The sequence below is a fragment of the Lactuca virosa genome, chromosome 4 (genome assembly GCF_052849685.1).
Source record: "Lactuca virosa cultivar CGN04683 chromosome 4, Lactuca_virosa_CGN04683_v6, whole genome shotgun sequence".
Taxonomy (NCBI): Eukaryota; Viridiplantae; Streptophyta; class Magnoliopsida; order Asterales; family Asteraceae; genus Lactuca; species Lactuca virosa.
The window spans coordinates 263,976,200-263,999,244 of record NC_136429.1 but is presented as its reverse complement, the minus strand read 5'-3'; the positions used below and the strand labels follow the sequence as shown (position 1 = coordinate 263,999,244).

Here is a 23,045-nt window from a genome sequence, read left to right as displayed (position 1 = left end):
AAGAAGTTTCACGACGAGTTGCGTACTCGTCTGCACTTCAGCACAACATTCCACCCACAGACGGACGGTCAGAGTGGGCGGACTATCCAAACTTTGGAGGATATGTTGTGGGCATGTGTGCTAGACTTCGGTGGTAGTTGGGATGCCCACCTCCCATTAGCTGAGTTCTCCTACAACAACAGCTACCACGCGAGTATCGATCGTCCTCCCTTTGAGATGTTATACGGGAGGAAGTGTAGAACCCCGATATGTTAGGGTGAGGTGGGCCAGCGGGTCATGGGGAGCACCGAAGTGGTGCTCAAGACGACAGAGAGGATTCAGCAGGTCAGGAGTAGGCTTCAGACTGCTCAGAGTCGGCAGAAAAGTTATGCCGACAAGCGCCGCTCGGACCTGGAGTTCCAGGTCGGGGATATGGTCCTCCTAAAGGTGTCGCCATGGAAGGGCGTCATCCGATTCAGGAAGCGGGGCAAGCTGGGCCCCAGGTATATTGGACCCTTCAGGATTATAGCCCGGGTGGGCAAGGTGGCGTATAGGTTGGATCTGCCACCGGAACTCAGTCAGATCCATAGCACTTTCCATGTCTCCCAGCTGCGGAAGTGCTTGGTGGATGACTCGACAGTGGTACCTCTGGAGGATATACAGGTTGATGGCAGCCTGAACTACATTGAGCGGCCTGTGGCGATCCTCGACCGGAAGTCGAAGGATCTGAGGAACAAGAAGGTCGAGCTGGTGAAGGTGCAATGGCAGCACCGGAAGGGCTCGGAGTGGACGTGGGAGCCGGAGGATGAGATGATGGAGCATTACCCAGAGCTTTTTCAGGATCGAACAGCAGACTTCGAGGACGAAGTCTAAAATAAGTGGGGGAGATTTGTAGCCTCCATCGTCCCTTATGCTCCCAGAACACCTCCTACTGAAACCCTAATCGTTTGTGTTAAGATATAAGGCCTTTGTGGTGGTTTTTGGTGATTTTGGAACATAAGAAGGAAGAGAAAGGCTTGAGGAATCAAGAGGAGGCCAGAGGAGTTCGAGTTTGTGCACCCACTGCAGTTCTTTAGAGGTATAAAGCTGATACCTTGCTCTTTCATGTTTTAGATCCCCTTTTGGGGTGATTTAGGGCTTTTAGGAGCCATTCTTGGTGACCAATCATGAGTGCAAGCATGGTTGGGGGCTAAGACTTCAGATCCAAGGTCTTTAAGGGGTTATAAGGCAGAAAAGGGACTGATTTTGGAGCCTTAGAGAGCCCCATGCATCTTAAGAGTCTCATTTAGGGCCATTTGAGCTCATAGTCCCATGCATGCACGTAAAGTTTGTAACTTTACGTGCTAGATCGATCTTAGAAGCCTAGATCTATCTTTTGGTCAAGTGTTGTACATCAGAAATCGAGAAATGAGACTTGGTCATTCTCGACTCGGCGAGTCGTTCTTGGGACTCGGCGAGTCCATGGCCTGACTTCCCTTATTTGTTATGGTTCGAAGGAACCCAGTGAGTGTTAGAGTGGTCTTAGAGGGGTCCGAGGGAGTGACCCAACGCATTGGACTTAGCCATAGACCTGGAAATCATGGGACTCGGCGAGTGTATGAGCAGACTCAGTGAGTCCAAGGCAATCTCCCAACTTTCGAAGATGAACTCGACGAGTTGTTCATACAACTCGGCGAGTCAAGGGCAGGACTTGTTCATAGGATGGGGATGAACTCGACGAGTTGTTCATACAACTCGGCGAGTCGGATGAAGGTTCATTCGAGGTTGTTTTAGAAGGAGAACTTGTCGAGTCATTGCTAAACTCGACGAGTAGCAGCGTGAAGAAGGACAAATGAAAGGATAGGGACTCGACGAGTTGGCGGCCCAACTCGACGAGTCAGGTCAACTGGAAGTTGACTTTGACTTTGACTTGGTTAGGGGTAAAATAGTCATTTTACCCTAAGAGTAGTTATCAGTTCTGATTAAGTGTTTTATGGATTTATAGCCGGAGGATCACCGGAGCAGCAGTCAGACATCTGCCGATCAGCTTTTCATCAGTCAGCCTTACGAGGTGAGTTGCCTTCCAGTAGAAGTGGGTCTAAGGCACCAATGTCGGCCCACCAGTAGGAGTCGTATGTTAGATGATTGTCTTTGTGATATTCATATAGGTTTGCTACTACCTGATATGTTATGTGCTAGTATGATATGATGTTGTATGCTAGTAGCAGTAGGGGAGATAGTCCCCAAGATTTCTGGTCGATAGGGCCGAAGGGGGTAGTCATACCCAATCATGCTAGATAGAATATGATTATGTGCTACATGTTATGTGGTAGTAGTAGAGGGGTGAAATAGTCCCCAGTATCCGGTCGAGAGGACCGAAGGGGAGGCCAGCACCTAGATATGCTAGGCAGTATCCGGTCGAGAGGACCGAAGGGGAGGTCAGCACCCAGATATGCTAGGCAGTATCTGGTCGAGAGGACCGAAGGAGAGGCTAGCACCCAGGTATGCTAGGCAGTATCCGGTCGAGAGGACCGAAGGGGTAGGTCGGGCACCCAGATATGCCTGACAATATATGCATGTTATGTGATTGTATGGTATGCGGTACGATGGGGGAACTCACTAAGCTTCATGCTTACAATTTTCAGTTTTGTTTCAGGTACCTCTTCAGCGAAGGGGAAGGAGCTGGCGCGGTAGCTGCACATCATACACACACGTTGGATTTCCGCATTACGAGATTCTTGGGATTGTACTCTGACATTGTTACATTTATGGTTTGGTTTTCAGACATGAGATATTAGTTTTATGAATATGTTTTCTTATGAAAGTTTATAAATCAATTAATTAAAAATGAAATTTTTGGACCCGAAATTTGGGATGTTACACATTCACTTTGCAAGCATATGCGAACATGATTGCAGGGTTGAGTAAAGAGTTTAACAAGTCTATTACAAAACATCAACTTAAAAACAGAATGAAAACTTTAAAAGGTAATTTTAGTAAATGGTATGATATGTATCGGGGTACTTCGTTGAGTGGGTTCTCATGGAATTCTCAAACAAAACACATTGAAGCAGAGGAGGAAGTATAGGAACAATTAATTAAAGTACGTGTTGGTTTTACGTTTGATTTATTGTTTTATATAACTTTTTTACCATTAACTTTACTAATTAATTTTTTGGTTTGTTTATAAACAGGAAAACCCTGAAGCAGCTGCATTCAGGACCAAAAAAATTTCAAACTACAATCAGTTGGTGATGTTATTTTCAGATGATAGAGCATCGGGATCAAAAGCGGAAACAGCAAAAGAAAAAAACGTCCGGTTAAGCAAATCCAAAGAAATTAAAATAGAAAAAATTGCTGATGTGGATAAACTAATGGCAAATAAGGGAGGTAATTTTGGAGAACGAACACAAAGATGATGATGAGGACATTCAAATAGTGTCAGCAACAGATGTTTCACCTGATGGGAGTTCAAAAGCCAAGAAGCTGAAGAGTAAAAAAAGAAAATTAGAAAGCAAACTTCAAGATGAAAATGAAGTAGTAGCTGAACCTGAACCTGAACCTCAACCTGAACCTCAACCAGAATCTTTTGAACACAATATTGTGCAAACATTTAAAGAAATCGTTGATGTTATGAGGGAAGGGAACAAATCTCGTGACTATACAGGTGAGGAAATCGAGAAAGAGTTAGAGTTGATGGGTTTGGATGACGATGAATTTACAGATGCTTTCATATATTTGTCGCGTAATCAAGCCGATGCTAGGACAATTTTTAGTTCTTCAATGAGGATGAGGAAGATCTTTTTAAGAAAGATGATGAGTGAAGCTAAAAATTGAGTCATATCTTTAGGTTTTATGAGAATTTTTTTTTGTTTTTTTATATTAGGTTGCATTGGACTTCATTTGTAAAAGGGGGAATTTTGATTTTCTAGGTTTTCATTGTTGACTTGAGTTTATTTCATTAGTTGATTGTTTGATTAAATGTTTTTGATTGATTTTGATTTCCATTGTAGTTTATTCATATTGTTTACATGTTCTTAACATGATGTGTAAATAGGGGTATAATTGTAATATTTTAATTTTCTTCTCTTTTCCCTCCTAACTCGGGAACACATAAACTAAAAATTTTACTTTCATTTCCTTCGAACTCGGGAACATGGATTAAATAAAATTTTCCTTCCCCTCTCTTTCATTCCGTTAATATTTTCCCTCCCTTTCCTTTAATGAATTTACAAAAAACTCGGAAACAAGGCGTTAAAGGTTTCAAATAAACCAATAATCCAAACCAAAAATTAAACCTTTAAAAATGTTTTCAAAAGATTAAAATATTTTTTATGCTTAATATGTTTAATATTTAGGGAAAAGCAACATCAACTCAATAAAATAAATCTATAATCTCAAAATAATACTCCTAAATCCTAATATCTACAAAAATATCAAGTTTATAAGTGGTGTTGTACAAAATTTATGGTGCAAACATTTTCTACGTCAATCGACGGCGTAAGCTACCCCGAATACGATCCAACGGTTTATACCGATTCAACCCTCGATAAATAGGAATACCACCGAAAAAATCTCATAAACCCTCGTTATCAGCTGCATAAGCCAAAAAGCCCTCGTCTAGGGTTTTATTCATCAACGCCCTCTCTGAAAGATCAGCGTTCCCGAGGTACTTCTTCTCTAGTTTCTTTTCATTATTGAGACCTTGTTAAGATCAATCGAGCTTTTGGTGAATGTTAATTCATCGCATACTTGTGTCTGATTTATATGTTCACCATTATTTTCGATCAAGGTCCTCTTTTGAGTTTATTGTAGCGTTTCTTGATCAAGTTCAAGTGTTCTGTGAAGCTATAGGTCTGATCGTTTAATTTTCTAATTTGTATTTTGGTCTAATTTGCTTGCGGTAAATGGTTTAATTAGTGATAAGATATGATCGAAAATGAAAATACGTGTGGATTCAGAAAGAAAAATGGGTAAAAACTGATTTTTTTTTTTAATAAAACGCGATCTTTGGATTATTTTACATCCACGAACAAGATTTTTGCTTTAGGAGTGTTTTTTTCTTAATTGATTATTGGATTTGTTTTCTAGCAATTTGTTTCAGTTGATTGTGTTTGTTTACTATTTACTAGATATTGAAACAAGCGTTAAATATATATATTTGTTAGATTGAACCATGGATTTCACTTTCTAAACCCCGAAATGTGTGTATTTTAGGTTACAAGATACAACCATGGCTTTCTTCAACAGAGCTAGTAGTATACTAAGGCAGGCTGCTGCAAGTAAACATATTAATCCTCAAATGTCAGCAGCTACTCCATCAATCTTTCAAATGATAAGATGCATGTCAAGTTCCAAAGTCTTTGTAGGAGGTAATCTCAAATTACACAAGAAATTAATGTGATTTTTCTACTGAATTCAAAAGTTTTTGTGTATTTATAGTAATGTTTGTCATTCTTGTTGCAGGATTGGCATGGGCTACAGATGATCAGAGCTTGAAAGAAGCTTTTAGCCCATATGGTGAAGTCCATGAAGGTTAAAAAATGTTTAATATAAACTATAACAAGATGCATGTTGAATTTTGTTTTAATATTTGTGATAAAATTCTCAATTAGTTCTTATGATGTGAAACAGCTAGAGTGATCATGGATAGAGAAACTGGTCGTTCAAGAGGTTTTGGCTTTGTTACTTTTGGCGACACTGAGGCTGCTTCTGCTGCAGTCCAAGCAATGGATCAAAGGGTAGATTTGTCATTTTTCTTTTCATTAGTATTTACTTTATTTTTAAAGATAATGGAGAAATCAGTAATTTTGATATGAGAACTTACCAGAAAAGGAAACATTTTTAATTTGCAGGAGTTGCATGGTAGAATGGTGAGAGTGAATTATGCCAATGATAGACCACAAGGTGGTGGTGGTTTCCGGGGAGGTGGTGGATATGGTGGTGGAGGTGGAGGTTATGGTGGAGGCGGTGGTGGCTATGGGGGTGGTGGATATGGCGGTGGAGGCGGTGGTGGTTATGGTGGTAGTAGCTATGGTTCTGGTGGGGATGGTGGCTATGGAGGGGGTAATGTTGGAGGGGGATTTGGTGGTGAGAGTCAGCAGGCGGCTGGTGGTGGTGATGCTTATGGAAGTGGTGGATATGGTGGTGGTGCTAATGATGGTCCGGTAGAAGGAGGCTATGGGAACAATGATGAGCCTGATGATTTTGCCAAAAGGGCTTAATTTATGTGTCTGCTGTGGGTTGAGTTTTTAATTTTTTCAAGTGGACTGATGCTGTTTGCAGCTTATTATGATAGTCTTTTCTTTTTCCAAATGTTTATTTTTATGGATATTGAAGTTGCAATGTAAAACTTTGACTCTTGTGGTCTCAATCGGGGCGAACTTTATTTATGTGTTTGAAGAGCAATTAGTGTTCTTCTGGTTTAATAGGATGGACATAAAGATTGATTCCTCTATTTGAGAAAATAACATTTTGTTTAAGGATTAATGATATGTGTATTGAACGAATTTTGTCATTCGTTTGATTTATAAATCACTATGTTCTGTTATGATTATCATGATGTTGAACGAATATAATAAACAATCATAAATGAATAAAACATAAACAAGCAAATGAACATTAATTTAACAAACATAAAGATTAAATGAAAAGTACTATGAGATGAAGATAAAGGTATAGATGTGAACAAAAATGAATCATGCATCATTCCTCAACCTTTAAGAAATCTTCATATGTATTTGATTAAATCCTTTAATTGAGAGAAACCCTCTCTAAAACTACATCATATTACTCCAAAACATGCTACATGTATATGCATAAACAATATTTTACATTGATAGTTTAATTACAAAAGACTCGATACAAACCGACTAAGTTTTAGTATATTCCATAACTATCCAGAAAATTATAATTTTATACATACACGATCACTAAAAACAAAAGTAATATTATTAACTATTCTAAATCTTCCAACAGTATGTGTCTATACTGGATCATTATTACCTGCAATAGTTAAACACTGAGAGAGATAAACGGTAACGCTTAGTGAGTTTAAAAATAGATACAATATAACGTTATGCCATATATATACCAATATGATAGAAGCAAAGAGGAACAAAGAACAACAAAGACATATATGAATCATGTGACAAGCTTTCCATATCAACAAATGATCTGATTCAAAGATTTACAATCAATGAGATACAACAATTTCAACTTGATATACATCAATAAGACTTCAGCCCAAGTGGCACAGAAAATAAACGATTTCTGAATTAACATTTTGCTAGAATTTACAGGCTTTCAGCCCTATCCAGCATTCTGCCAGTGCCAAAGTGATGCTTACTCATTCACTTCATGGTCAAAGGCTACATACCAATACCCAAGTGATGCTTAGTCATTCACTTCGTGGTCAACGATATAGCTCATTATCATAATAACACGGGAAAGCATATTGCACATATAACACATAACATACAACTGTTCCTATAATTTGAACTCACCGTGAAATAACCGGAGGTTAAAATAGTAATTTGGGCAGCACTTTGTTGCTAGAAAAAGGCTTTATTGTTGAAAACCGGGCTTTACGAGGGTCGGGTTTAGAAACTGAAAGACTCTTTTCTTGCGGACTTCTGGTGCCTCGGGATGTTCTTCGGGTGTTGGATATGATACCGGGGCTTCGGGGGGTTGTAAGGAGGTTTGTGGAGGTGAAAAGTGTGAAAAGTATGAGAAAGTGGGCTAAAAATGGTGAAGGAACCGGGTAATCTCGCACCTCCTTTTATACCCTGCGAGGGTTCTCGGCCGAAGGGATAAGAAGGACACGCGGAGGCTTCGGATGCGAGGGGGAGGGACAGACGTCGGTCTCAGAAGTTGCACACGTGTCGCCTTTGGACGCCTCCACGGACGCAACACGCGCCGGAACCTGCTTGGGCCGAGCATCGGGTAACTCAGCAGCTTGGACACGGGGCAGGCTCGCATGCGAGGGTGACGTGGCCGAACCCGGACCATGCACATGAGAAAATTCTCGGTTTTTGTGCCCCGAACGTTAAAAATTCATAACTTCTTCATCCGACGTCTGTTTTCGTCTGTCTTTTTACCGTTGTACTACTATTGACGAGACCTTCGATTCTCATTTAGGTTGTGTCGGCTAAAAATCACTCGATCTTTATTTCGAGTTTTTAGTTGTATACTGCAATACCGAAACTTAGAAAAATCATAATTTCCTCATACGAAGTCAGATTTTTACGTTCTTTTTATGAAAATTCTCGGTTTAACGAATACTACGACTTTCATTTAGATCACTAAATCTAAAAAGTAGTTTATCGAAAACTCACTTTTTACGCTAAATTGTGTTTTGCCGGTTTTGTCGCGGATCTTCGATTTGTCATAACTTCTTCGTTATAACTCGGATTTCGATGAGGCTTTCGCCTAAATGTTTCTAACGAGATAATATACGACTTTCAATAACATTATTTTTATTTATTTCCAACTTTATATTTTCGTTAATTTCAATAGTTGACTTTTGATTGGAATCTCATAAGACTTCCAATACTTCCCGAATGATTTTAAGCATAGTTTTACTTCAATTCTTCATAAAACTATCTTGTTAGAACTCAACACTCAAAAACATATAATAATATTCATTTTAAGCTAATAAGCTTTACAAAACACGATAATCGATAAGGTTATTAACGTGTATGTTACATTACTAAATTAATTTCAATATTAATTTTTAAATTTCAATAATAATATAAATTTCAATAATAATATAATTTTCAATAATAACAATATATTTAATTTGTTAATTTAAATATGATTTTAAATTCAAAATATAAATTTAATTTACTTAATTTATTAATTTGAAACCCATATTATAATTGTTAATCTAATACATTAAGTTTGTTAATTTAAATAGGATGTTAAGTATTATAAATTAAAATTCCAAATAAACTTAGAAAATATATTTTAAAACCTATTTTTCTAAATAGTTTAAAAGTTAAAATATAAGATCTAAATCAAAATGTCAATTAACAAAAAAAAAATATCAAAAACTATTTATTATAATATATATTTTTTTCAAATGAGATAGTTATAAAATTATTAAAGCATATTTAAAAGTTTAAATATGATGTTAAATATAAGTGAATGTTTTATACGTAACAATAGAAAACACAAGGAGTCTCTTATATAAGGATGTGTGGTTTCTGTAACATATTTCTATACATATTGTTTCTTGTGGTAAGATATTAGAAGTAAATGATCTCTACTTGCATATAGTGCCACCGAAGGTTGATGTCAACGAATTGCATCACTATTAACTTACCATATACATATAGTGCCAACGAATTGCATTAAGAACAATGAGTCCTAAACATATGGCAAAATTGGTTACCTATTCGTATAACCCTTTGTTTTAAAGAAAAAACTAGTCTTACAATGGATATCTATCTACTAATCAATGCCAAAAAAAAAAAAAAAAAACTATAGTTCGAAAGCTCACAAATAGTCCATGTCAAAAAGAATATGCTATCATTAACCTCTCTCTATATATAACAATTTGAATACAAACAAAATTATAAGTTCCAAGTTTTATTCAGAAAACAAGGCCCTTTGTGCATTTAAAACCATAGGAGACCCTTGTCTTGCTTTCTCCACAATATGTTTTATTAAAAGCTTCTCCATTTCATCCTCATCATCATCATCTTGTGAACCTCCATTGATGATGGGTGTTCCAACATCTTCATCTTCTTCTTCTTCTTCTTCATCTGAATCATCATCAAACTTTGCAAACTCATTACAAGCTTCATTATAAGCATCTAAAGCCTCACCCGATAAATTCAAAACAACAGGCTCATCATCAACATCAACATCAACATCAACAGTGTCAGGGTTAGGGTTTTCATCACTGCTTGACAAATCTTTCCAAGATTTGTGATTTTGGGTGTTTTTGCTTTCGATTTCTGCTTCTAATTCTCTGATACGTTCTTCAAGCTGCCATTGAAGGAGTTCATGTAATCTTAAGCTTAATTCTCTAGGTGAAACTGCATAGTTTGCACATGGAGGACTTCCAGTGGTGCTTCTGCTTCCACTTTCATCTTCATTCCTGTTATCCATCACCATGTCAGCCCTTAACTCACCTTGGGCCACATCTGGCTCAAAATCTGGATCAACCTGCAAAAAAGTTTATTTAAATTTAATACAAATAAAAAAAATTAATACAAGAAACATCATCAACACTAAAATATGAAAGAACAAACAAAGATTAGTGGTGTCTGGATTAATGATATTTCACAAATATTTGAAAAATGATGCACTTGAAAAAATCAAAAGGAAAGGTAAATAAAAGCGAAGTTGTAAAAAGTTGAAGACTTGATTGTGAAACCCTAACTTTCTCTAAGTCAAAAAGAAACACCCAAAAAGGTCACTAATCCTTCTTTTTGTATTAAATCATTCTTTCTGCATTAAGACATTTTAAGGAAATGTAAAAGTATAGCTTTATACTTTCTGTATTAAATCCTTTCCCATTAAAACATCATACTTTTAAAATGTAAAAAAAATAGGGCTAAATTGAAAATGTGCATATGCAATATGTTTAGGTATGTGAAGTGGTTACCTCAAAAAAATCACTAATCCTTCTTTCTAAGGTTGAAGAAGTCATATTCAATTCAAGCATTTCAAGTTCAGCTTCAAGCTCTGCTTCAATTTCACCAAAAGATTCATCCTTTTTCTTCTGTATAACAGATTCTTTGTTATTACTATCTGTTAATTCCTCCAAATTATTATATCCATTATCTGTTCTTTGAGATTTATGATCATCAATTGTAAGTTCTTGCATGACTAACGAATCTTTCATCTCAATCTCTTCTTCAAGATCTTGAACTAAACTTTCAGTTTGCTTCAACAACCGATTCAGTTTTTCAACCTCACGTCTATTTGCCATGAAAGAATATAATATGCCAAAAGACATCCCAATACACACATGTAGCATTGCATCTGAATCATTTTGTTTAATCTCTGAAGACCCAATAAAAGTACCCCCACTTGACCTGTTAATTACCTTATTGCCATCAGTCACTAGAAATGGTCTTGTGGTCTTTGAAGAAGGTGAAGCAAATGGAGTGTGTAACTGAGCCATGACACAACTTTCCAATGAGGTTAAAGGTTTAATGGCTCTTCTATTTCTTAATAGCATTCTATTTCTAGGAGTACCCATGTTTACTTCACTTACTCTATTATCACTGCCAACAAAACAAGGGAACGTGGTTGATGATGAAAAGACACTATTACCCTCACAATTGCCTGAAATTACACCATTTACACTAGTAGAAGTCGCTTCTGTAGTAGAAACACCTTGAGAAACTTTACTTTTTACTTTGGAATCATCTTGTTTCTTTGTTGACCTGCGGAAGGGCCATTTTGGGGAATTGGGTCTTTCGGGAGGGTATTTTGGGGAATTGGGTTTGTCGTTAAAAGAACTGTTGAAAGATGGTGATTCTGATGTAATTTGTTCACCAGTTTGTTTACATTTTCTAAAATGTTGGGCTATATAGCCTGCACCAGCGGCTACTGCAACCATCCATGTATCCATTTTTCACCCTTTCACAGGAGAAAATTAATCTATCTAATCTTCACAAAAACACCAGTGTTCGTCTTTTATTGTTATTCTCAATGTCAATAAACTAAAGAATGTAAATCCCATGAAATCAAAGAGGATTGAAGCACAAAAACGATTGAAAACCATGGGCGATTATAACAAGAAAAAGAGATTCAAAACAAAGAGCTCCATGTATTAGTCTTCCTCAATCCCTAACACTGCTGTTTTTGGCAGCAAAACTACTCTCAAAGATATTGAACACTTACCGATGCAAGGTGGGGAAAAAATCATCAATCCAAGCAGAAGAAGACGAGATGAATCCAGCGATATGAGTAAAACTCAGATTTCATCAGAAAAGCAATGAAATTCGTATTCGGATTGTTCGTAGAGCAACCTTAATCGTACCCCATTAAATATAAAAAAAATGGGGACGCTTTGAACTGCTCAATGACGAAGGAATACATTTATCAGGTTCATCTAACATAATATGGATGGCTTTGGTGGCCTTAAATTGTTGATGAAGACTTGAAGGAAAGCGACCTAAGGAGTGCGAAGAACTTCATAAATGCTGGCATTTGAAAAGTTCTGAAAAGATTTCACCAAAATAATAAGACTGTATGTATGGTTGAAGAAGCGTCTGTTAGAAAAAGGGCTAAAAAGAAGATAACGAATCGAATGATGACAAGAGCATTAAACCAATTTCGGATTAACGATTGACATTGCAGATAAAAAGGGGTTTTATGTTGAATTTTAGTGGGTAATTTGGGGGTTTCTTGTAACAATTGAATTGAAAAGAAATTATTCTAGGGTTTTTCCAAATTAACCACATCAAAATTGACGCCTCAACCACCAATCTTTGACAATTTAGATCTCTTAAGTCTCAACCATGTTGATTATTTAAATTAATTTTATGTCATTTTGTTGTTATAAAGACTTTAGAAGAATATTTTATAATAATTATATGACTAAATCAACTATATAGATTATTTGTAAGATATGAAACGAAATCATTTTTATCAATATTTTGGGGTGGCTATCTATGGTAGAAAAGTTATGGGTTAAAAACTTACTTAAAAAGAATGATAGGAAAGATACGGATTAAAAAATTACTTAAAAAGAAGTTATTATAGTTATTTAAAAATAATAACAATAATATATTCATTTAAAGTCGTTTTACTTTTCATTTTAAGAAATACTGTATTCTAAAATCTGCAAATAATTTGATATTTGATTAAGGTGAATATAAATTATAGTCAGTAAGTAAGAAAATGATATATCCTAAAATTGGGAAACAATTTCACCACTTATAATTAATATTTATATTTCTTTTATTGAGTTATTTACTAAAATCACCAAATTTCGAACTTATATATTTTTCAAATGCCATCCTTTTGCGAATATAAAAAAAGATCATTTACCATGCTAAATTCGTGAATAGGTCTGGCCGATAAAACTTTTTACTTATTCGTGATACAATGCCTTGTGAATTGATGTTAAATCAACTAGGTAAGGTGTTTGCTATTGCTAAACCCTGTTTTTATTATTAGACAAATAAAAAGAAAATTATGCAAGAAAATATCTATGGAAAAAATTCAAAGTCAGGTCATTAAGCATAGAAACATAAGACATTAACCAACCAATCTAGCGTATACATTTGTTATTAAATTCCTATGAACGTCACTTTATAATACAAGTGTGAGTTCCAAGTTCCAACATTACTATTTCTGATACAAGAGACATTAAAACAAAACTCTCAAATTTTATCCACGAAATAATACATCCAAATATGTGAACCATTTTTGGGCACTATATTATTTTTTCTCGAGGAAAAATTAAAAACTCAAACTTTAAAAGTATAATTAAGATATATTTATAAAAAAACATAAACAATTACAAACTCTATATGAAATGACTAAGATGCATGTGTTCTCGAGTAGAGGTTTTGGGTCACTCAAAACACATTTTTGTATTTGAAAGTTAGAAAAATAAAATAACATTTGCTTGTCTTTGTTTGGATTTAACTTTTTTAGTTTCCTCGATAAAATCTTTATGAACCCATACAACTTTTTGTTTTTTTTCTTTTCTTTGTCCCTAAACGTTCTTTAATTTTCCAACTTTTTATAGACTTCATTTATTTGTTTATTCAACTCACATACATAAGGACTTATATATGTCATATTAATTCAGAAAACATACAACTTAACAATTTCACCCATTTTTTTCTATTTTGTTTTGCAAATTCATCTTAACTATATTTTAATCATTTCAACCACACATTCTTTTACTTTGTTTATATAATTTTCAAAAAATATCTTGATTTTAAATTTCAAGTTTTTAAGTTTATTGACGATTTTTTTATTAAAAAATCCAAGTTTTTTTTTCTTTGAAAAATATAAGTGCCTACGAATCCATCGTTAATTTGGGGGTATTCACTAATTTGGGAGTTTTTTTTTTATGTAATCAAGTGTCTTTTGAGTAAAAAAAAACCTTGTAAATTTATCTTTCTAAATGGGGGTGTCAGGGCGCCTCATCTTGTCATTTCGTCCTTGCTCATTCCCGTTAGGCTGAAGTCTTTTTTTTTTCTTTTATAGCGATTTTTATGTCATTTAGACGTAAAAGAGAAAAATGGACACATAGTTACATATAATTTCAAAATATGATTATTTTATCGAATAATTCTTTTATTTATATATTATGAGTGATATTGATGTTAGATGTGATTGTGTATAGGAGATTAGACATGAACTTCATATAAAACCTATAAAAACCATAGGCAGGATTGGTTTAAATATGACATTTAATTAACTAATATTATACATGTCCATCAGATGAACGCATTTAAAGTTCACTCAAAATATTTAATTAAGGCCAAAACCGTAAAATTATAATAATAAACAAGACATTGAAAGTACAATGTTGACAAGACTAAAGATGAATAATCTATTTTCTACTTGTATTATATATCTTGGTCATCCTTAGTGACATGTGGGAAAACAAATTATGTCATTTCTCCACTTTAATCATTAAATTTTGATTAAAATTGAAGTTAACAGGGCTGAACAAATAAAGTATCGTTACCCTACAATATAAACATAAAATCATTTGGGACAAAGAAAAAGAAAAATAAGATGCACATGACTTTGGAACACAATAATTGTAATATGTCCACCAAACCCACTAACAAATCATAACATCCACCCAACCAATTGTAAGCTTCAAGCCCCTGGTTTCAACCAATGAATTTTCTCTCTTCAATGGCTATAAACACTTTAACAAAACATTAACCAAACCATATAAATTTTAAAACTTCCTCATATTAATTCATGTTTAACAAATAATACAAACATGGTTCAAGTTATTCCAAAGAGTTTATAAGATCTTTGAAGCTAAACACTAGCCAATCCGCCTTTGAAGACACAACCTCCCTAAGCTGGACGCCACCATAGCAGATAAAAAGATCTGCACATCCTGGTTTTCGAGCCTATTTTAAAAAAAAAATTAATGGATCTTTAAAGTCAAACAAAAACCACTTGGTCAACAAACCAAATAGAGTCCGAGTTATTCTTACCTCAAGATCAGTCGCACCATCACCAACAATTACTACTGTCTTGTATTCATGAGTCTGATAATTTCATTAAATTTTTGTTAAAAATATTTAAAGGGCTTAACACATTAAAGCACTTATTCCGGGTGTTTCTTTTTGACTTAATACATTAAGCACGTCTTAATAGGTTAAGTGAGAAGAGCATACAACAATGTAAAACGACATGTACTCAAATTCAGACAGTTTATTCAGTCTAAAAAAGAAACATACTTTATGCTTATAGTACTTTAGTACTTTATCCACACAGACAAAAAAAATGCAAACCTTTCTTATTAGTTCAACTGCAGTTGGTTTTCCTCCACTTCTAGAAGTTTGCTCATTTGCATCAAAACCAACAAACTCACCAGAATTCTTAAATAGCAGTTGATTAGCGAATATATTTTTCGGTTCTACCCCTAGGATTGCTGCAACCGGCTACAAAAAAAACATATTAACTGTCAATCAATGAATAAAAGAAATAGATTTTTGGGTAGATTATGGAATAAAGAGAGAAGGTCCCGGACTAACAATGTAACATTTCATTTTAAAACGAATACAAAGTGAAAAATTACAAAACATGAGGGGTGATATGGAAATTCTAATTACGGAATAAAAGAAATAGATTTAGGGGTAGATTATGGAATATATAGAGAAAAGATCAGGGACTAAAAATGTAAAATTACATTTGTTAGTGTGTGGAAGGCTTACATCGATCATTTGACGAAAACCTCCAGAGATGAGGTATACATCTTTACCACTTCCCTTGAGCTTCTCAACCAATTCCATTATGCAAGGTGAAAGTCTACCAATCCAAAAGCAAAAAAAGTACCTCTTATTTCCAATTTAGGGTTTAGTGTTTAGGGTTTAAGGGTATTTCATTTGAGAGGAAAGAAAGGGAAATATACTTTGGGGGTTCTTTTCAAGAAAATCTTAAACTGTTGATAATGAAGGTTTGAAAAGAGAGAGTCTTGCAGCTAAGGCTTCTTCAAAAGGAACTGAACCACCCATTGCTCTGTAAGCACACAATTAAATGAAAATAAATCAAAAACATAATTATTTTTTAATTAAGCACAAAAGACATTTATGATTTAACCTAGCAGTCCATTCAGCAACAGCTTTTCCAGCTCCACAAAACTCAGCAAGTTCATCAATGCCCTCATCCTGACACACAATGCTATCCACATCAAAGCATACAACATCAGCTTTCTGCCATAAATCAACAACCTCTGAAGTGTTCAAGAATGATCCAGTTAAAGACTTAAATCAATGTTATTTTGATTAACTTAATATAAAAGTGAAATATATGATGGATGAAATACCTTTGGAAGGTAATGTATTGTCGAATAGGTTTGATGAGGATTGAGGAGGCTGCTAATGGCTTAATGGAGGCAGCTTTTGAGTTGGGTGATGTTGAGGGCCCCATCATTTTGATTGGACCATAAAAGATTCTTCTTTTGTTTGATGTATATGATGGAAAGAAGGGGGTGTTTCTTTGATTACCATAGCCACGAATAGGAATTATTCGTGAACAGATCAATCCTTCCATCAAATTACTCTGGCATCAGGAAAATTAGAATTATGGTAAATGTAGCTGTTGTATATAAGTGAATAATCAGGGGAGAGTTATTATTGACAAAGAAATGGTGGCAAATACATAAAAACACTGATCAGATATTCAAAACAAAACCCTAGAACAGGCATTCAAATACGCACATATTTGATGAGAATGAATGAAATTAAAACCATGAAACAAACATATATTGAAAGTGAAGCAGTACTAAAAAGAAACAACATTAAGGAGGTGTTTTGCTTGTCTTTTTGAGAGGCAAAAGTCCTTTTTGGAAAAAATAAAAGGTAAAAGATGTTTGGTAAAAACATTTTAAAAGCTACTTTTGGATTTTGGATATAAGGAAAACTGACTTTTTGTAACTTTTCCAAAAAAGACTTTTGCCTCTCAAAAAGACAAGCCAAACACCCCCTAAAATCGAAATCAAAGCTTCAGAATATGAAAATCTTACATGAACGATTCGAAGATGTCGAAGTGAAGAACTTTGAATCCTAAAGACGTTCTTTGGGTCCTTGAGTTATGCTGGGGCCGGGGGGGGGGGGGGGGGGGAGTGGTCAAATTTGTTAAGAGGAAAAGGCTTTGCATAAATTAGATTAATGTTTGTTATCTTATGAGAAAATTGCAAATTTAGCCAAATACACTAATTATTTTGTGGAAAATAGCAAAAAAAAACCAAAATTGCATTTTTAGCCACTAAAATCGCAGATGGATATAAGCCATCTGCGATTTCGCCTTCCCATCTGCGAACGTACAAGTGGCTAAAGCACGTCTGTGCTTTAGCCACTTGTACGTCCGCAGGTGGTTTTTTTTTTTTCGCTGTATATATATCTCCTTTCCAGCATAAAATCGCAGATGGACATAGTCCATCTGCGATTTCCTCTCGTTTTCACCTGCGATTTTTTGAAATTTTTTTTTACTACGAAATTGATAGGGTTTGACTACGAAACAACCTTATTATATATAAATTTATTCAAGAAATTATCATTTTTGTTGTTATTTCTTTGGAAAATTTGTTTAAAATGTTGTTTCGGGATTGTTGAAGAAATCGTCAATGATGGCTCTAAAGAAATCGCAGGGAGAGAGAGTTTCTCTAAAAAAGATAGTGAAAATGAAGAAAAAAAAACGTTTTTATACTAAATCTCTACGAAATCGCAGATGGAATACATAAAATCGCAGATGGAAATGCGAAATCGCAGATGGGCTTAATCTATCTGCGATTTTAAGGGCTAATTTTGTAATTTGGGTTTTTTTTGGCTATTTTCCACAAACTAATTAGTTTATTTGGCTAAATTTGCAATTTTCTCTTATCTTGTTGCTTATTAGCTTAGTAGGTGCGAGACTCATTTATTACATGGGTAAATTAAAAAAAACATTAAATATGAAAATCTAAATATTTAAGAACTTTGGATTTATAAGAAAATAAAAAAATAACAAATTATAAAAATTGAAATGTTTTTTATCTTTTAAATTAAAACAAATAATTTAAATAAATAAACAAAAGAAACTAATGAACTTTAATTTTAAGAAATTTGAAATTAAAAGGTAAGTTTATTAATGAAATTGATATCCATTTATTACTATATTTATTGCAATTATTATATTAAAATATTATGAGGAATTTAATAAAATAGAAAAACTCATAAAATGACATGTGGAAAAAAATTAATTCAAAATAACCATAAAATGACATTTGGCAAATTGAATGAGAGTGTGACAAGTGACAAAAAACCCTTCATTTATTAGAGAGGATTTGCGGTGGGAATAAGCAATAAGCAATAAGGAGGGGGGTGCTTATTAAAATCAGCTTATTTAGCTTATCCCTACCACAATAAGCTGATTTTTAAGGATTCATATCCAAACACTTAAACTTAGCTTATTGTGGTGAGAATAAGCAATAAGCAATAAGCACCCTCTTTTTCCCTATCCAAACACCCCTAAAATTCGAATGTAGATCTTATTCGGTCCTACTAAAGAAGCTGCAGTTAAGAAATATCAAAATATTATAAATTTTATGGTGTGCATTTAAGAAATAGTTTCCATATTAGCCAAAAAAGAATAATAATAATAATAATAATAATAATAATAATAATAATATTTTTGTAATAACTCATTTTTTATTGGGATATTGACTAGAAAGGTAACATAATTTAGGTTGTGTTCACGTTTAGTCCTTGAAGTTACCTTTTGTTTACATATTACCATTGAACTTGTTTGGATTGTTCGCATTACATCCTTATAACCGGTTGGTATAGGTAACATCGTTTACGTTTTGTTCACATTTAGTCCCTTAAGCTTTTTTTGTCCACATATTAGTATTGAACTTTTTCGGATTGTTCACATTACATCCTTATAAACTTGTTTGGACAGTTGTCATTACATTCTTATGACCTTGCAGCTCTGATTGTCTTCTATGTTGTCATTAAACTGTTTTTCAACTAGCCTGTATAAGAGGTGTTTCAGTTTGAACTCAAACATACTCAATCAAACCGTCATAACGCATTCGTTTGAAGTCGGAATGTCATGATTTTTTTCAACACATACTTTTTTGTGTGTACTTAATTTTAATCTATATAAACACCTTATTTTGTTACATGTTGATTGAGTTACGGGTCCCGAAGCACATGGTATCAAAGTTAAATTTATGTTATTTCAACATTGAATTTATTGTTTGTACTTCATTTTAGATTATATAAACACCTTATTTCTTTATATATTGGGTTAATTTTTGTTGGTTGTTTTGATATTATTCTAATCATTTTGCCTCAAATCATTAACTAGTTGTACCAACCGCATAAGAACATGTGTCAATTCCAACCGAGTATTGAACCGAAAAACAACACTGACACCGAAACAGGTATAGTCTAACTCGCCCAATTATCGGTTCCATTATTAGCCTAATCTGGTTCCGGTTCCAAACCGGGTTCGGTTTACTTCGGACATGTTGCTCATCCTAGTTCCAACTAAGCAACATTGGCTTAGTCAACCTTTATCTGACCAACTACCTGATACAATACATGTTCATCAAACAACGAGATCGGTCCTAAAAAGATCAAATAATTTCTCTAGTGATGTCAATAACTATTGTAGAAAGGGTTAATGACTCATTAGGGTAACATCGTTTAGGTTTTGTTCACATTTGGTCTCTTATGTTTTTTGTCCACATATAACCATTGAACTTGTTTAGACTGTTCACGTTATATCCTTATGACCGGCTAAACCTACACTAACCAGTCATAAGAATGTAATATGAACAGTCCAAACAAGTTTAATGATAATATATGGACAAAAAACAACTGCAAGGACTAAACATGAACACGACCTAAACTATGTTACCCTTCTAAGTCGGTATCCCTTTTTTATTTGTCATTTACGTATCATCACTTAGAATCCTTTTTTTATTTTTGCATTGCAAAACTATGAAAATGACCGAAGAAAGTCTATGGTCAAATCAAATAATTTTTACGCCTACTTTCCATGTTTTTAGTTAAACAAAACAAAATCTGAAAAAAATAATAATAATTGTATTTTGACGTTCTGAGTTGGAAAGAAATGAAATTAATAAGATAAATCTTTATTCAAAATCTATAAACAAACACTTTTTTACATCTGTACTTTCCTTCAAATCCCTCTAATTTGGGAGGATGTGTAGGAGAGAACATCCATTATCTTTTCTTTTGGTCTCTCCAATTATTTCAAAAAAATAATTTTGAAAACAAGATATTTTTTTTTTCTATTTAAGTTGGATTTGGAAACAAAGTATTAGTGCAAGGTTGATTTCAATTGTGGCAGAAAGATCAGTTTTGCAGTGTTAGTGCAAGGTTGAGTACATATATTAACGAGAAGATCATACATTAGATTTTCTTTGTTAATTTTAATTTGATTGTGACGGAAAGACCAGTGTTGCAGTTTTACATTGTGTCGATAGTTACGTTGTTTTGCATTGCTTAATTGTATTAGCTTTAGGTTATATATAATATGAGTAATACACATATTGTTATATATTTTATATTTTCATAAAATCCATAGAAGAGATTCTTGTAAACATTTAATGTAAAGGGTCAGGTTATCATATTCAATTTGGCATGGATTTATATCTTTGAATTATTTCGTCTTTTGCTTTAAAATATATTATAAATACTTGTTTATGTACAATAAATTGTGTAAATATGTATTAAATAGTTAGATCCTCGTCTTAAATTAAATAAAGCGCCGAAAAACTGAAGTCCAAAGTTATTTAATATTAACTGGAAGTTGCCAGTCCTCGCTTTGTTGGGGACGCATGCGGGTTCATCTGTATTGTATTTTAGACGAAAATAACATTCAGAATTCAAAAAGTAACATATGATGTTCAAAAGGCGTTGTACATAAAGCATATTGTTACAATTTGTACAGTTGTTTGTTTATTATAGCGCACGTGACTTCTTATTTGGTATTTCATAGATTTTTTTTTTATCATAAGCATCATTCCAAACACGACTTCTTATTTGGTATTTTATAGATTTTTGATCATAAGCATCATTCCAATATAATACGACATGAATGGATGATATATTTTGTTACTTAGGTAAAAGACTTCGTACCCTTGACAATATATATACTTTTTTGCATACTCTTCTATGTTTCAAAGAGATACATTTTGGATCTGAATTTGTAAGTTTCTTCATAAAGTTATAATAAATGTTGTTTTTAGAAAATTTCCATAATTCTTATAAAAAAATTAAAAAATGATGTCTTCAGCATCCTACTTGTTTTTGGATTGTTTATCCCAAATGCGAAATGGCTGATAATTTTTGTTAGTGCGTGAGTTTTTAAGATGAATATTAATAACTATTAATATGTCCAATCTAGATAATTTTACCCTTGAAATAGTGGTGGGTAATTTCCAACAATGTTTCATTGATCATTGCATCTAGTGAGTAGTAAAAGATATTATGTAGGTTACTATATCTTATTTGTGACTCTTACATGAAAGACTGTGGTTGAATCACAACACGTGTTTGTCTTTGTGACTTGCATGGAAGACCATAGTTGGATCATGACAGGAAAGATTGCAGCTGAGTAGTAGCAACGGAAATGATTGTGTAACATCCATAAAAATCACAACAAATTTAAACTTTTAAAAACAACCCATAGTCATAAAATGTTTGCAAAATCATTGTTTCCAAATTGTTTATCCATATCAGATTATCCCAAAATCATAAAGTAATAACAGAGGATGTGTACGGTCACGCCTTCACTTTCCAGAGATCATCAGAAGTACCTGAAACAACAACTAAAAACCGTAAGTCAAAGCTTAGTGAGTTCCCCCAAAGTACCAACACACAAACATATAATATATACAACAACAAGTTGGGTCCAATCAACCATCAAGTTGGAATACCCTGGGACCAGTCAACCTCCGGGTCCAGTCATCCTCGGGATGGAATTGAAGGGTTTTGTATACTACAACATCCTATGGTGCACATACAACCCTAAATACCTTGGATCTATGTTTTCACTAGTTATACATGCAAATGGTTTCCAAGGCATTAAACCTATAACTAGCATGCATTTGACATAAACCATATAAGATACTAGTTAGGGTAACATACCTTTTATGTAGCTTGAAGTTTCGATGTATTTGGCCTTAAGAGCTTAGCCCCAATAGTGTGGAAGCCTCAAATGAAGTCACAACACATCATGGACAAAGGTAGAACTTGAGAGAGAATTCCTTCCACACCAAAATCAACTCCATGAGCTCCAAGAACTAGAAGTGGCGATTTTGGCTATGGAGTGACCTATTTATATGTAGGATTCCAAGGGTCATGGGTATAACCCAAATCCATACCCATGGGTATTACGATCCATGGTTCATGTGGCCCAACTCTTTATGTGTCCATACATAAACTTGGTCCAACATGGATCATAAGCCCAACACATATAAATATAACTAATTACCCTGATTAGTCCCCATAGATTTAATTAGTCTATTTTGATCACTAAATTAATTCCAAATTAATTCTTGATCAATACTAATTAAAACATATGATTTCATATTAATATAATAGAACTTATAACATATTAATAAATCATATATAACCTTCTCTCAAGAGTCCATCCTAACAAATTGTTCTGATGATATGCAACCCAAATGGACCATGCTACTCTCGGGTCGAGTACATACCAATAATAGTTATGGGCTTAGACATCTAATCCAACAGTCTCCCACTTGGATAAGTCTAAAACTATTATTGCAAGTATGACTCCAAAACCCGACTAGCAATCGTAGCTCTTAAAAGTCGTTGTCGAACTCTGACTTAGTCAATGATACGTACATTAGATAAGGGATCATATATTCCTCC

At 34.1% G+C, this 23,045-nt stretch overlaps 3 protein-coding genes and 1 pseudogene across 3 annotated transcripts; 2 read left to right on the top strand and 2 right to left on the bottom strand.

The window, feature by feature from the left end:
* Positions 1–2,866: 2,866 nt before the first annotated feature.
* Positions 2,867–3,795, top strand: LOC145105865 (uncharacterized). Its single transcript, XM_079042946.1, has 3 exons — positions 2,867–3,040; positions 3,153–3,348; positions 3,398–3,795. Exons 1-3 carry the CDS (start codon positions 2,867–2,869, stop codon positions 3,793–3,795), a joined length of 768 nt encoding a protein of 255 aa, XP_078899072.1.
* A 707-nt stretch (positions 3,796–4,502) lies between these two features.
* On the top strand, positions 4,503–6,331 carry LOC145108257 (glycine-rich RNA-binding protein 4, mitochondrial-like). The gene is made up of 5 exons (XM_079045279.1): positions 4,503–4,627; positions 5,176–5,330; positions 5,425–5,493; positions 5,593–5,699; positions 5,814–6,331. Exons 2-5 carry the CDS (start codon positions 5,192–5,194, stop codon positions 6,180–6,182), a joined length of 684 nt encoding a protein of 227 aa, XP_078901405.1. The 5' UTR covers positions 4,503–4,627; positions 5,176–5,191; the 3' UTR covers positions 6,183–6,331.
* Positions 6,332–9,444: 3,113 nt separating this feature from the next.
* On the bottom strand, positions 9,445–12,270 carry LOC145108256 (uncharacterized). The gene is made up of 2 exons (XM_079045278.1): positions 10,574–12,270; positions 9,445–10,131 (listed from the first exon to the last, which is right to left on the bottom strand). Exons 1-2 carry the CDS (start codon positions 11,546–11,548, stop codon positions 9,550–9,552), a joined length of 1,557 nt encoding a protein of 518 aa, XP_078901404.1. The 5' UTR covers positions 11,549–12,270; the 3' UTR covers positions 9,445–9,549.
* Positions 12,271–14,909: 2,639 nt separating this feature from the next.
* LOC145168820 (phosphoserine phosphatase, chloroplastic-like) lies at positions 14,910–16,683 on the bottom strand (annotated as a pseudogene).
* Positions 16,684–23,045: the final 6,362 nt, after the last annotated feature.